The following is a 15521-nucleotide window of genomic DNA, read 5'->3' on the forward strand; positions in this document are numbered from 1 at the left end:
GGACACAGAGGGGGCAGTAAATCTGGACACAGAGGGGGCAGTAAATCTGGACACAGAGGGGGCAGTAAATCTGGACACAGAGGGGGCAGTAAATCTGGACACAGAGGGGGCAGTAAATCTGGACACAGAGGGGGCAGTAAATCTGGACACAGAGGGGGCAGTAAATCTGGACACAGAGGGGGCAGTAAATCTGGACACAGAGGGGGCAGTAAATCTGGACACAGAGGGGGCAGTAAATCTGGACACAGAGGGGGCAGTAAAGCTGGACACGGGGGGGGGGGGGCAGAAAGCTGGACACGGGGGGGGGGGGGGCAGAAAGCTGGACACGGGGGGAGGGGGGGCAGAAAGCTGGACAGGGGGGGCGGGGCAGAAATCTGGACACGGGGGGGGGGGCAGAGAGCTGGACACATGGGGGGCAGAAAGCTGGACAGAGATGGGGCAGAGTGCTGGACAGAGATGGGGCAGAGTGCTGGACAGAGATGGGGCAGAGTGCTGGACAGAGATGGGGCAGAGTGCTGGACAGAGATGGGGCAGAGTGCTGGACAGAGATGGGGCAGAGTGCTGGACAGAGATGGGGCAGAGTGCTGGACAGAGATGGGGCAGAGTGCTGGACAGAGATGGGGCAGGATTGGAAACAGATGGGGCAGGATGGATACGATGGAGACAGATGGGGCAGGATGGGGAGATCATATGGGGTAGAATGGATACTCATGAGGGCAGGATGAGAGAACATATGGCTGGAGCCTGAAATGAGACACACGGTGGCCAGGATGGCGAATATTACAATAGGGGCTAATTAAGGGATATTATTATTGCAGTGATGTATTTATTTTATTTTTTGAGTATACTGTTTTAAATGGGGGGGCGGTCCTGTTACTGTGTAGAGTGATACTATGTTGCCTTCTTCATGTGGTGTAATGTAGAAGTTGGGAAAATTAAGTAATGTGTTCTACAAGCGGAACTCGAGATAACTGTTTTATTTCCTGCAGAGACGAGTCCTGGCTGGATAAAGTGATGGCGGTCTGTGCTGGATGAAAGATGAAGGACTTCACCTAGAGACGTCACTGGTGAGTCAGTGTTACCTATACACTTACACTATACACTGTATACTATATACAGAGGTCCTGTGTACAATGTCACCAGTGATCTCTGTATTATCTATACATTATATACAGAGCTCCTGTGTGTAATGTCACCAGTGATCACTGTATTACCTGTACACAGACACTGCTTACTAATTACAAATCTCCTGTGCATAATGGCACTGATGGTGATAGTATTGTGGTTTTTTTTTGTATTACTGATCAGTATTGTAGTATTCAGTCATTGTTGGTAATATGTGGTCTGGTCATGATGTGGAGGTAATATGTGGTCTGGTCATGGTGTAGCGGTATTTGTTCCTTGTATTTTATATTATTCGATCACTGTGGTGGTAATATGTCATCTGGTCATAGTGCTGTGGTATTTGTTCCTTGTATGTAGTATTATAGGTCATTTTAAAAATTGAAAAATAAATAAAAATATACCTAAATTGTATTGCATATTTTAACAAATATTTAGTAGGTTACAGTAGAGTAGGGCCCGGCCAAAAGTGTCTACCTTGTTGTGGTGGCGGCTTAAAAAATCTTTTGGCCAAAACAAAAGCTGCCGGCTATATGTGTGATCTGGTGATGGGAACTGTTAATGTGTGATAGGTGAGAAGTGGAGATTTTCCAAGAGAGAGTGGTGGGACTGTGGACAGTTCGTGGGGTGGAGCCTGGAGGCGGGGCTGGGGTGGAGCCTGGGCGGAGTTTCAAGGGGGCCCCGAAAATTTTGCCAGTATGGGGCCCCGAAATTTCTAGTGGCAGCCCTGGGGCCAGAGAGGTAGATCTGAGTGTCATCAGCATAGAGGTGGTACTGGAATCCATGGAACTTTAAGAGTTGTCCCAGGCCAAGTGTATAGACTGAGAAGAGTAGGGGTCCTAGAACAGAGCCTTGGGGGACTCCAACAGAGAGAGGGTGGGATGAGGAGGTAGTGTGGGAGTGGGAGATGCTGAATATGCGGTTGGAAAGGTACGAGGAGATCCAGGATAGGGCGAGGTCTTTGATGCCAAAGGAGGAGAGGATCTGTAGTAGGAGGCAGTGGTCAACTGTGTCGAAAGAAGAAGACAGGTCTAGATGGAGGAGTACAGAGTATTGTCCATTAGCTTTGGCGGTAAATAGGTCGTTAGTTATTTTGGTCAGGGCTGTCTCAGTTGAGTGATGGGGTCGGAAACCAGATTGTAGATTGTAAAAGAGCAAGTTAGATGAGAGGAGGGAGGAAAGTCCAGTGTGGACGTGCTGCTCCAGGAGTTTGGAAGTGAATGGGAGCAGTGATATTGGGCGATAACTGGACGTTTACCAGTTGGATCGAGGGTTGGCTTGTTAAGGATAGTCGTGATTGTGACATGTTTGAAAGCAGAAGGGAAGGTGCCAGAAGTTAGTGATAGGTTGAAGAGGTGGGTAAGAGATGGGATAAGTGTGGTGGTGAGGTTGGGGAGGAGGTGGGATGGGGTCGAGCGCACAGGTGGTGAGGTGCGATTTGGAGAGGAGACAATTAAGCCCCCTTCAGTGATGTTGGATTGGGAGGTTATGGGGTTTGGAAAATCTGTGGTCAGACTTGAAGATCGCTCTTCACTAAAGAAACATCTAATTTGAAGTATCTGGAGCAGTTTTGCCTTGAGGAACGGGCAAAAATCTCAATGGCCAGATATGGAAAGCTAATAGAGATTTATCCAAGGTTACTTGCAGCTGTAATTGCTGCAAAAGGAGGCTCTACAAAGTACTGACTTTAGGGGAGTGAATAGCTATGCACAATGAAGTTTTCAGTTTTTTAGTACGATTTATTCTTTCCTTCACAATAAAAATAAACCCAAATGTTCACAGCTATAGGCATGTACTTTACATGAAATTCCAGATTGTGAGGCAGCAAAACATGTAAAATGTCAAGGGGGATGGGATACTTTTGCAAGCCACTGTACATGCCGGACCAGATGGTGGCAAGAGCTCATAGATCAGTGCCACAAAGTGTTGATGAGTGAGAAAGTGGAGAGAAGTCAGCGTATTCCCAATTTATTAGAACCAATAGAAATAAATATACAGTTTTCTAATCAGGATATTATAAAACTACACAGTCCCAGATCTGCACCGCCTCAGGGAAGTGTGATCCGCCATTGCCCCGGACAGATCCGATCGGCCACCGCAGCAGTTACTTCAGTCTGAGAATCTCCTCCTTACACAACTGCATGACTTTGTTAAAATCCAGATGAAGATACTTCCTCCAAAACCTTCGATCTCTACCATAAATCTGAGCAGGATAACATGGGCTGCCTAAGAGAAAAAGACAATATTATTAGTCCGTCCTATGTGTCCCTCTCTGCATTGCAAATAATCTGAGGTCAGCATATAGCTATGCCACCCCAGATGGTCTGTGACAATACAATCTACGAGAGCTCCGCTTCTGTTTTTTATTCCCTGCACTGTGATCTCTGCACAGGTCACAGTGCATGGCCACTAAGCTCTCTGCCTAGGAGCTAAGTGATAGGGACAGCACACCACCTACCTGTACACCACACTATGCACAGAGCATGTTCACTACACTTGGTATATTCTATGTAAGGGGTAAAGCTCATCTCCTCCTCCTCCCTGCACAGGTCAGAGCACGCTCACACCACCAGGACAGAAGACAATACATAATGGGGAAGCCTTTTACCACTACACCGGTCACACACACAGCATGCTCCCTACACTAACGTAGAAGCCAATGGGAACCCGGAGAGTTCAGCTTCTTCCAATAGGGTCTCTACATAGGTCACAAAACGCTCCCAGAGAGAAGCGAGTGACTTGTCTACCGGTGATTGTGTGATGGACCCATGACCGTACTGGACCATAGAAAAGAAACCAAATATTATGGCATGATACCCCCTGGAAACCGGCGGCGGTGGGGCCCGCTCCTTTCTGTCATGGCCTTTTTTTCTCAACATATTTTAGGTTTGTATCTTGTATGTAACCTCCTCCAATGTACGGCACGGGGAATCAATAAGAATTAGGTGTTCATGGCAGGAGCAGGACCCCTCACCGAATCCTATGACTAGTACAGCTCAGGCATATACCTGCCCTCCCGGGACCCTACATCTCATGCCCCTGTCCAGACACATTGCACCCACTTCCATATTTTTGGCTTTCGTTTCCCCGAAGCAAAAATAAAATGGAAGATCTAAAATGAGCCACAATTTGCTGATCTGCTCAGCTCGGACATAAGTGCAGCCGTTCCTTATGTGCAGTGCGAAGAGGCAGTCTACTGTACAGCAGGTGTAGTGCAGCTCACACATGGCAGAGCACAATGCTAAGGTGACTGGCTGATATAATGAAGCGTCAGCTCATCATGTTCTCAGCACAATGTGCCCTAACTTCACTGCTCAGCAGTCTGGAGTGAGCCATGTGCAGAGATCTCGGCTGCCATCACTGAGATTACGAGTGGTCGTCTGAGGAAGGAGATCATCAGGATCCGCTGCTGTGTAATCACCAACCAATAATGTCCCCGATGTGATCAATGGAGGCAAAGTTCTGGAGACGCTGCCATCTCGAGAGCAGGATTAGGCCACGAAGGCTGCTCACAGTAGTACGAGGAACATGTGACCGAGGGGTGTCAGGAGAAGAACAGCTTCTTTTCCATAATAATACATTGATTTCCACAATTCCATCTATTTTCCTTCCTGATGTCCTGTTCATCGCTATGCACTGTATCAGTCTGTGCAATTGTCTGCAAGCTACAAAGGTCGGACTGAAGACAAACATTGCATCGGGGCCATCATGCAAGATCTCCTAGGCAGCGGATACAGAAATAGTAGTGAAGTCACTTACTTATCCCATGGAAGACACGGGCAACTGATCGTCCAGAAAAGCATTCATCCTGGTGAATAGAGAGGAAAAGACGAACGTCACTGCAGACCTGCGCAGCCCAGTCTTCCACCTAGCAGGAGACAGAAACACGGCGTCATGTTCCAACACCCACAACGCAACCCTCCCGATGTAACGCCCTCCCGGTGTAACGCCCTCCCGATGTAACGCCCTCCCGATGTAACGCCCTCCCGATGTAACGCCCTCCCGATGTAACGCCCTCCCGATGTAACGCCCTCCCGATGTAACGCCCTACCGGTGTAACGCCCTCCCGATGTAACGCCCTCCCGGTGTAACGCCCTCCCGATGTAACGCCCTCCCGATGTAACGCCCTCCCGGTGTAACGCCCTCCCGGTGTAACGCCCTCCCGATGTAACGCTCTCCCGGTGTAACGCCCTCCCGGTGTAACGCCCTCCCGGTGTAACGCCCTCCCGGTGTAACGCACTCCCGATGTAACGCCCTCCCGATGTAACGCCCTCCCGATGTAACGCCCTCCCGGTGTAACGCCCTCCCGATGTAACGCCCTCCCGATGTAACGCCCTCCCGATGTAACGCCCTCCAGATGTAACGCACTCCCGATGTAACGCACTCCCGATGTAACGCACTCCCGATGTAACGCCCTCCCGATGTAACGCCCTCCCGATGTAACGCCCTCCCGATGTAACGCCCTCCCGGTGTAACGCCCTCCCGGTGTAACGCCCTCCCGGTGTAACATAGTAACATAGTTAGTAAAGCCGAAAAAAGACATTTGTCCATCCAGTTCAGCCTATATTCCATCATAATAAATCCCCAGATCTACGTCCTTCTACAGAACCTAATAATTGTATGATACAATATTGTTCTGCTCCAGGAAGACATCCAGGCCTCTCTTGAACCCCTCGACTGAGTTCGCCATCACCACCTCCTCAGGCAAGCAATTCCAGATTCTCACTGCCCTAACAGTAAAGAATCCTCTTCTATGTTGGTGGAAAAACCTTCTCTCCTCCAGACGCAAAGAATGCCCCCTTGTGCCCGTCACCTTCCTTGGTATAAACAGATCCTCAGCGAGATATTTGTATTGTCCCCTTATATACTTATACATGGTTATTAGATCGCCCCTCAGTCGTGTACACGCCCTCCCGGTGTAACGCCCTCCCGATGTAACGCCCTCCCGGTGTAACGCCCTCCCGGTGTAACGCCCTCCCGGTGTAACGCCCTCCCGGTGTAACGCCCTCCCGGTGTAACGCCCTCCCGGTGTAACGCCCTCCCGATGTAACGCCCAACCGATGTAACGCCCTCCCGGTGTAACGCCCTCCCGATGTAACGCCCTCCCGGTGTAACGCCCTCCCGGTGTAACGCCCTCCCGGTGTAACGCCCTCCCGATGTAACGCCCTCCCGGTGTAACGCCCTCCCGATGTAACGCCCAACCGATGTAACGCCCAACCGATGTAACGCCCAACCGATGTAACGCCCTCCCGATGTAACGCCCTCCCGATGTAACGCCCTCCCGATGTAACGCCCTCCCGATGTAACGCCCAACCGATGTAACGCCCTCCCGATGTAACGCCCTCCCGATGTAACGCCCTCCCGATGTAACGCCCTCCCGATGTAACGCCCTCCCGATGTAACGCCCTCCCGATGTAACAGCCTCCCGATGTAACGCCCTCCCGATGTAACGCCCAACCGATGTAACGCCCTCCCGATGTAACGCCCTCCCGATGTAACGCCCTCCCGATGTAACGCCCTCCCGATGTAACGCCCAACCGATGTAACGCCCTCCCGATGTAACGCCCTCCCGGTGTAACGCCCTCCCGGTGTAACGCCCTCCCGGTGTAACGCCCTCCCGGTGTAACGCCCTCCCGGTGTAACGCCCTCCCGATGTAACGCCCTCCCGATGTAACGCCCTCCCGATGTAACGCCCTCCCGATGTAACGCCCTCCCGATGTAACAGCCTCCCGATGTAACAGCCTCCCGATGTAACGCCCTCCCGATGTAACGCCCTCCCGATGTAACGCCCTCCCGATGTAACGCCCTCCCGGTGTAACGCCCTCCCGGTGTAACGCCCTCCCGGTGTAACGCCCTCCCGATGTAACGCCCTCCCGATGTAACGCCCTCCCGATGTAACGCCCTCCCGATGTAACGCCCTCCCGATGTAACGCCCTCCCGATGTAACGCCCTCCCGATGTAACGCCCTCCCGATGTAACGCCCTCCCGATGTAACGCCCTCCCGATGTAACGCCCTCCCGATGTAACGCCCTCCCGATGTAACGCCCTCCCGATGTAACGCCCTCCCGATGTAACGCCCTCCCGATGTAACGCCCTCCCGATGTAACGCCCTCCCGGTGTAACGCCCTCCCGGTGTAACGCCCTCCCGATGTAACGCCCTCCCGATGTAACGCCCTCCCGATGTAACACCCTCCCGATGTAACAGCCTCCCGATGTAACGCTCTCCCCACTAATCACCCACCAGACGGGATTCCGAAGACGAAAGCAAGTTCTATATCACTGGCTATATAGCATACACTATATGGAGAAAAGTATGTGCCCCCCACATCCACCTCCGGGGGCTTCCTGAGAGGTTCCGTTTGACTTCGTCAGGATGAAAGAGATCTGCTTCAGGATCTGAAATATGCTATGGACCGTATCATCTTTTGGTGAAATCTACTATCAAAATTCATGATAAGAAGTTTGGTTGGAGTTCATCATGGACGTTTCTCCTATATTTATTTACTTGTAGTGTCAGTTGGTTTTCCCGTGTATGAATCCGCTGTGTCCTTACATTATAGGTATAAGTTTACCCCACACTATTGCGGCTGTATGGTATATTGTTGTCTAGGTTTAGTTTTGCATATAGTAGGATTTTCTCCAGTGTACCACTTTTTGTGGTTCACGGTGATTTGGTACATGTTTGTTTTACCACAATTTGTAATATTGTTCACCAGTATGTATTTAGTAATTTATATGTGCTGTTGCACTATTAATAGATTTGCACTTTTTGTTTATCCTTGCCATGTTGTTGCGGCTAATGGTAGCTTATTTCATGTCTATGTTGGTTGAGATATTGACAATTGTTCACACGGTAGCAAAGTATGTCACTCAGTGAAGTAGGCTTTGTGATTTTACTTAAAGTCTATTCATACTGTGTATGTTGCACTTTTACATTTATCACGCTAGTAGGATGTATGGGTAGTTTATAGGTGTTGGTGAACTATTCATACATAGACACTTCTTTTTATTCTGTATACCGTTTTGTAAATTGTGATGTTTTTCTGTGGTAATACTGGGATCACTCTCATAATATTGTGATTACTCCCATAAAGTTACCGGCACATATCACGGCTATATATCTAGCCCCTTTTTGTGGTATTGTTCTAGATATACATATATGTTATTCTTTTTATATAGTTCCCTTTTCCTTTTTTTTTTTTCACATTCATATTAGGCGTCTCTTTTCGGTGTTGTATATCAGATCGGGTTGCGGCTGATGCATAATTGTTCATTTTATATTATTTCATTCACTTGTCTGCAGATGCAGTTATTAGTCCTATATGTTAGTTATTTATGTCACTTAGCGACTAGGCTTTGCGTTAGTACCTATACTTACCATGGGGCTGTTGATCCATACTGCGCATGCCTCACCCTTAGCCTCCCGATGACTTCCGGTCCCGCTCACCACGTGACCCGAGCGTTCCACGCTTGCGTCTCAGATGCGGTTGACCGGAAGTCTCTTTTTCATGCAGGAGAGGCTATTTGGACGACGCATGCGCTATTCAGGATCATATCACTATGCGGCGTTACTTCACAGGTGTAACTCATTTTACTGCACACTATAAGAGGAGAGATTTTCAGATAGACACACATCATACCCCCATATGGAAGAAGCCTGGTAGGCGAAACGGCGCTGTCGGGGTGGCAGCACGGACCGGATAGATATACCTGCACGCAGCATGTAAGTTTACATTCATTTGCATATTAGCCTGATGGCGTTTGGGCTGCTACATATAGGGTTCAATATTTAGGCAGTAAGCTGGTAAATGTCCATTTTACATGTACGCTAGCACTTTTTAGTGATTTGCAGCTCCATTGAGACTGCTTTTCTTTAGCACTGAGCACTTTATTTGTGACTTTGGTACATGTTCATAAATTGGTTGTATAAAAAATATTTTTCCCAGCGCCTTTGTTTCATAGCCCATGCCATTGTATGGCAATTTTTCCATTGTTTTTCATGCTGGTCCGTTGCTGTTTGTTTGTTTTTATTGAGTTTTTTTGTTTCTATATATCCGTTGGGCTTATCAAATTTTGTTCTTTATTGTTTCTTTAATAAAATTTTGTTATACAATTTTTATCTTTGTATGCCTCGGTTTTTCTCCTTTCTTTTCTGGGGAAATGAGTATATTATTAAACGTTTTTGAGGTTTATTTGTGCTAATTTTGGATTGTGGTTGATTAATATGGAGAATGTATGTGCCCCCCACATCCTCCTCCGGGGGCTTCACTGTCCTCATCTACATCCATAGACATTAATATGGAGAAAGTATGTGCCCCCCACATCCTCCTCCGGGGGCTTCACTGTCCTCATCTACATCCATAGACATTAATATGGAGACAGTATGTGCCCCCCACATCCTCCTCCGGGGGCTTCACTGTCCTCATCTACATCCATAGACATTAATATGGAGAAAGCATGTGCCCCCCACATCCTCCTCCGGGGGCTTCACTGTCCTCATCTACATCCATAGACATTAATATGGAGACAGTATGTGCCCCCCACATCCTCCTCCGGGGGCTTCACTGTCCTCATCTACATCCATAGACATTAATATGGAGAAAGTATGTGCCCCCCTCATCCACCTCCGGGGGCTTCTCTGTCCTCATCCAAATCCATAGACATTAATATGGAGACAGTATGTGCCCCCCACATCCTCCTCCGGGGGCTTCTCTGTCCTCATCTACATCCATAGACATTAATATGGAGAAAGTATGTGCCCCCCACATCCACCTCCGGGGGCTTCACTGTCCTCATCTACATCCATAGACATTAATATGGAGAAAGTATGTGCCCCCCACATCCTCCTCCGAGGGCTTCACTGTCCTCATCCAAATCCATAGACATTAATATGGAGAAAGTATGTGCCCCCCACATCCACCTCCGGGGGCTTCACTGTCCTCATCTACATCCATAGACATTAATATGGAGAAAGTATGTGCCCCCCACATCCTCCTCCGGGGGCTTCACTGTCCTCATCTACATCCATAGACATTAATATGGAGAAAGTATGTGCCCCCCACATCCTCCTCCGGGGGCTTCTCTGTCCTCATCTACATCCATAGACATTAATATAGAGAAAGTATGTGCCCCCCACATCCACCTCCGGGGGCTTCTCTGTTCTCATCTATATCCATAGACATTAATATGGAGACAGTATGTGCCCCCCACATCCACCTCCGGGGGCTTCTCTGTCCTCATCTACATCCATAGACATTAATATGGAGAAAGTATGTGCCCCCCACATCCTCCTCCGGGGGCTTCACTGTCCTCATCTACATCCATAGACATTAATATGGAGAAAGTATGTGCCCCCCACATCCTCCTCCGGGGGCTTCACTGTCCTCATCTACATCCATAGACATTAATATGGAGACAGTATGTGCCCCCCACATCCTCCTCCGGGGGCTTCACTGTCCTCATCTACATCCATAGACATTAATATGGAGACAGCATGTGCCCCCCACATCCTCCTCCGGGGGCTTCACTGTCCTCATCTACATCCATAGACATTAATATGGAGAAAGTATGTGCCCCCCACATCCTCCTCCGGGGGCTTCACTGTCCTCATCTACATCCATAGACATTAATATGGAGACAGCATGTGCCCCCCACATCCTCCTCCGGGGGCTTCACTGTCCTCATCTACATCCATAGACATTAATATGGAGAAAGTATGTGCCCCCCACATCCTCCTCCGGGGGCTTCTCTGTCCTCATCTACATCCATAGACATTAATATGGAGACAGCATGTGCCCCCCACATCCACCTCCGGGGGCTTCACTGTCCTCATCTACATCCATAGACATTAATATGGAGAAAGTATGTGCCCCCCACATCCTCCTCCGGGGGCTTCACTGTCCTCATCTACATCCATAGACATTAGTATGGAGACAGTATGTGCCCCCCACATCCTCCTCCGGGGGCTTCACTGTCCTCATCTACATCCATAGACATTAATATGGAGAAAGTATGTGCCCCCCACATCCACCTCCGGGGGCTTCTCTGTCCTCATCTACATCCATAGACATTAATATGGAGACAGCATGTGCCCCCCACATCCTCCTCCGGGGGCTTCACTGTCCTCATCTACATCCATAGACATTAATATGGAGAAAGTATGTGCCCCCCACATCCTCCTCCGGGGGCTTCACTGTCCTCATCTACATCCATAGACATTAATATGGAGACAGTATGTGCCCCCCACATCCACCTCCGGGGGCTTCTCTGTCCTCATCTACATCCATAGACATTAATATGGAGAAAGTATGTGCCCCCCACATCCTCCTCCGGGGGCTTCACTGTCCTCATCTACATCCATAGACATTAATATGGAGAAAGTATGTGCCCCCCACATCCTCCTCCGGGGGCTTCTCTGTCCTCATCTACATCCATAGACATTAATATGGAGAAAGTATGTGCCCCCCACATCCTCCTCCGGGGGCTTCTCTGTCCTCATCTACATCCATAGACATTAATATGGAGACAGCATGTGCCCCCCACATCCTCCTCCGGGGGCTTCACTGTCCTCATCTACATCCATAGACATTAATATGGAGAAAGTATGTGCCCCCCACATCCTCCTCCGGGGGCTTCACTGTCCTCCTCTACATCCATAGACATTAATATAGAGAAAGTATGTGCCCCCCACATCCACCTCCGGGGGCTTCACTGTCCTCATCTACATCCATAGACATTAATATGGAGACAGTATGTGCCCCCCACATCCTCCTCCGGGGGCTTCACTGTCCTCATCTACATCCATAGACATTAATATGGAGAAAGTATGTGCCCCCCACATCCACCTCCGGGGGCTTCACTGTCCTCATCTACATCCATAGACATTAATATGAAGACAGTATGTGCCCCCCACATCCTCCTCCGGGGGCTTCTCTGTCCTCATCTACATCCATAGACATTAATATGGAGACAGTATGTGCCCCCCACATCCTCCTCCGGGGGCTTCACTGTCCTCATCTACATCCATAGACATTAATATGGAGACAGTATGTGCCCCCCACATCCTCCTCCGGGGGCTTCACTGTCCTCATCTACCTCCATAGACATTAATATGGAGACAGTATGTGCCCCCCACATCCTCCTCCGGGGGCTTCTCTGTCCTCATCTATATCCATAGACATTAATATGGAGAAAGTATGTGCCCCCCACATCCACCTCCGGGGGCTTCACTGTCCTCATCTACATCCATAGACATTAATATGGAGAAAGTATGTGCCCCCCACATCCACCTCCGGGGGCTTCACTGTCCTCATCTACATCTATAGACATTAATATGGAGAAAGTATGTGCCCCCCACATCCACCTCCGGGGGCTTCTCTGTCCTCATCTACATCCATAGACATTAATATGGAGACAGTATGTGCCCCCCACATCCTCCTCCGGGGGCTTCACTGTCCTCATCTACATCCATAGACATTAATATGGAGAAAGTATGTGCCCCCCACATCCTCCTCCGGGGGCTTCACTGTCCTCATCTACATCCATAGACATTAATATGGAGAAAGTATGTGCCCCCCACATCCTCCTCCGGGGGCTTCACTGTCCTCATCTACATCCATAGACATTAATATGGAGAAAGTATGTGCCCCCCACATCCTCCTCCGGGGGCTTCACTGTCCTCATCTACATCCATAGACATTAATATGGAGACAGTATGTGCCCCCCACATCCTCCTCCGGGGGCTTCACTGTCCTCATCTACCTCCATAGACATTAATATGGAGACAGCATGTGCCCCCCACATCCTCCTCCGGGGGCTTCACTGTCCTCATCTACATCCATAGACATTAATATGGAGAAAGTATGTGCCCCCCACATCCTCCTCCGGGGGCTTCACTGTCCTCATCTACATCCATAGACATTAATATGGAGAAAGTATGTGCCCCCCACATCCTCCTCCGGGGGCTTCACTGTCCTCATCTACATCCATAGACATTAATATGGAGACAGTATGTGCCCCCCACATCCTCCTCCGGGGGCTTCACTGTCCTCATCTACCTCCATAGACATTAATATGGAGACAGCATGTGCCCCCCACATCCACCTCCGGGGGCTTCACTGTCCTCATCTACATCCATAGACATTAATATGGAGACAGCATGTGCCCCCCACATCCTCCTCCGGGGGCTTCACTGTCCTCATCTACCTCCATAGACATTAATATGGAGACAGTATGTGCCCCCCACATCCTCCTCCGGGGGCTTCTCTGTCCTCATCTACATCCATAGACATTAATATGGAGACAGCATGTGCCCCCCACATCCACCTCCGGGGGCTTCACTGTCCTCATCTACATCAATAGACATTAATATGGAGAAAGTATGTGCCCCCCACATCCTCCTCCGGGGGCTTATCTGTCCTCATCTACCTCCATAGACATTAATATGGAGAAAGTATGTGCCCCCCACATCCTCCTCCGGGGGCTTCACTGTCCTCATCTACATCCATAGACATTAATATGGAGACAGTATGTGCCCCCCACATCCTCCTCCGGGGGCTTCACTGTCCTCATCTACATCCATAGACATTAATATGGAGAAAGTATGTGCCCCCCACATCCACCTCCGGGGGCTTCTCTGTCCTCATCTACATCCATAGACATTAATATGGAGAAAGTATGTGCCCCCCACATCCACCTCCGGGGGCTTCACTGTCCTCATCTACATCCATAGACATTAATATGGAGACAGCATGTGCCCCCCACATCCTCCTCCGGGGGCTTCACTGTCCTCATCTACATCTATAGACATTAATATGGAGACAGCATGTGCCCCCCACATCCTCCTCCGGGGGCTTCACTGTCCTCATCTACATCCATAGACATTAATATGGAGAAAGTATGTGCCCCCCACATCCTCCTCCGGGGGCTTCACTGTCCTCATCTACATCCATAGACATTAATATGGAGACAGTATGTGCCCCCCACATCCTCCTCCGGGGGCTTCACTGTCCTCATCTACATCCATAGACATTAATATGGAGACAGTAAGTGCCCCCCACATCCACCTCCGGGGGCTTCACTGTCCTCATCTACATCCATAGACATTAATATGGAGACAGCATGTGCCCCCCACATCCTCCTCCGGGGGCTTCACTGTCCTCATCTACATCCATAGACATTAATATGGAGACAGTATGTGCCCCCCACATCCTCCTCCGGGGGCTTCACTGTCCTCATCTACATCCATAGACATTAATATGGAGACAGTAAGTGCCCCCCACATCCACCTCCGGGGGCTTCACTGTCCTCATCTACATCCATAGACATTAATATGGAGACAGCATGTGCCCCCCACATCCTCCTCCGGGGGCTTCACTGTCCTCATCTACATCTATAGACATTAATATGGAGACAGTATGTGCCCCCCACATCCACCTCCGGGGGCTTCACTGTCCTCATCTACATCCATAGACATTAATATGGAGACAGTATGTGCCCCCCACATCCTCCTCCGGGGGCTTCTCTGTCCTCATCTACATCCATAGACATTAATATGGAGAAAGTATGTGCCCCCCACATCCTCCTCCGGGGGCTTCACTGTCCTCATCTACATCCATAGACATTAATATGGAGAAAGTATGTGCCCCCCACATCCTCCTCCGGGGGCTTATCTGTCCTCATCTACCTCCATAGACATTAATATGGAGAAAGTATGTGCCCCCCACATCCTCCTCCGGGGGCTTCTCTGTCCTCATCTACATCCATAGACATTAATATGGAGACAGTATGTGCCCCCCACATCCTCCTCCGGGGGCTTCACTGTCCTCATCTACATCCATAGACATTAATATGGAGACAGTATGTTCCCCCCACATCCTCCTCCGGGGGCTTCTGTGTCCTCATCTACATCCATAGACATTAATATGGAGACAGTATGTTCCCCCCACATCCTCCTCCGGGGGCTTCTGTGTCCTCATCTACATCCATAGACATTAATATGGAGAAAGTATGTGCCCCCCACATCCTCCTCCGGGGGCTTCACTGTCCTCATCTACATCCATAGACATTAATATGGAGACAGTATGTTCCCCCCACATCCTCCTCCGGGGGCTTCTGTGTCCTCATCTACATCCATAGACATTAATATGGAGAAAGTATGTGCCCCCCACATCCTCCTCCGGGGGCTTCACTGTCCTCATCTACATCCATAGACATTAATATGGAGAAAGTATGTGCCCCCCACATCCTCCTCCGGGGGCTTCTCTGTCCTCCTCTACATCCATAGACATTAATATGGAGAAAGTATGTGCCCCCCACATCCTCCTCCGGGGGCTTCACTGTCCTCATCTACATCCATAGACATTAATATGGAGACAGTATGTGCCCCCCACATCCTCCTC

The 15521-nt window shown here is 49.6% G+C and overlaps 1 protein-coding gene across 2 annotated transcripts in view; it reads right to left on the reverse strand.

Annotated features, from left to right (window-relative positions):
- Window positions 1-3074: 3074 nt before the first annotated feature.
- The window catches only part of RECQL4 (RecQ like helicase 4), a 266482-nt gene continuing 254035 nt past the window's right edge, over window positions 3075-15521 (reverse strand). For both annotated transcript variants that reach the window (XM_069760352.1, XM_069760351.1), the window contains 2 exons: window positions 4882-4990; window positions 3075-3348 (listed from right to left, as the gene is read on the reverse strand). In XM_069760352.1, coding sequence (XP_069616453.1) covers window positions 3227-3348; window positions 4882-4990 — 231 coding nt within the window. In that variant the 3' untranslated portion in view covers window positions 3075-3226. The remainder of the gene's footprint in view (window positions 3349-4881; window positions 4991-15521) is intronic.

This window comes from Ranitomeya imitator, chromosome 3 (genome assembly GCF_032444005.1).
Source record: "Ranitomeya imitator isolate aRanImi1 chromosome 3, aRanImi1.pri, whole genome shotgun sequence".
NCBI lineage: Eukaryota > Metazoa > Chordata > Amphibia > Anura > Dendrobatidae > Ranitomeya > Ranitomeya imitator.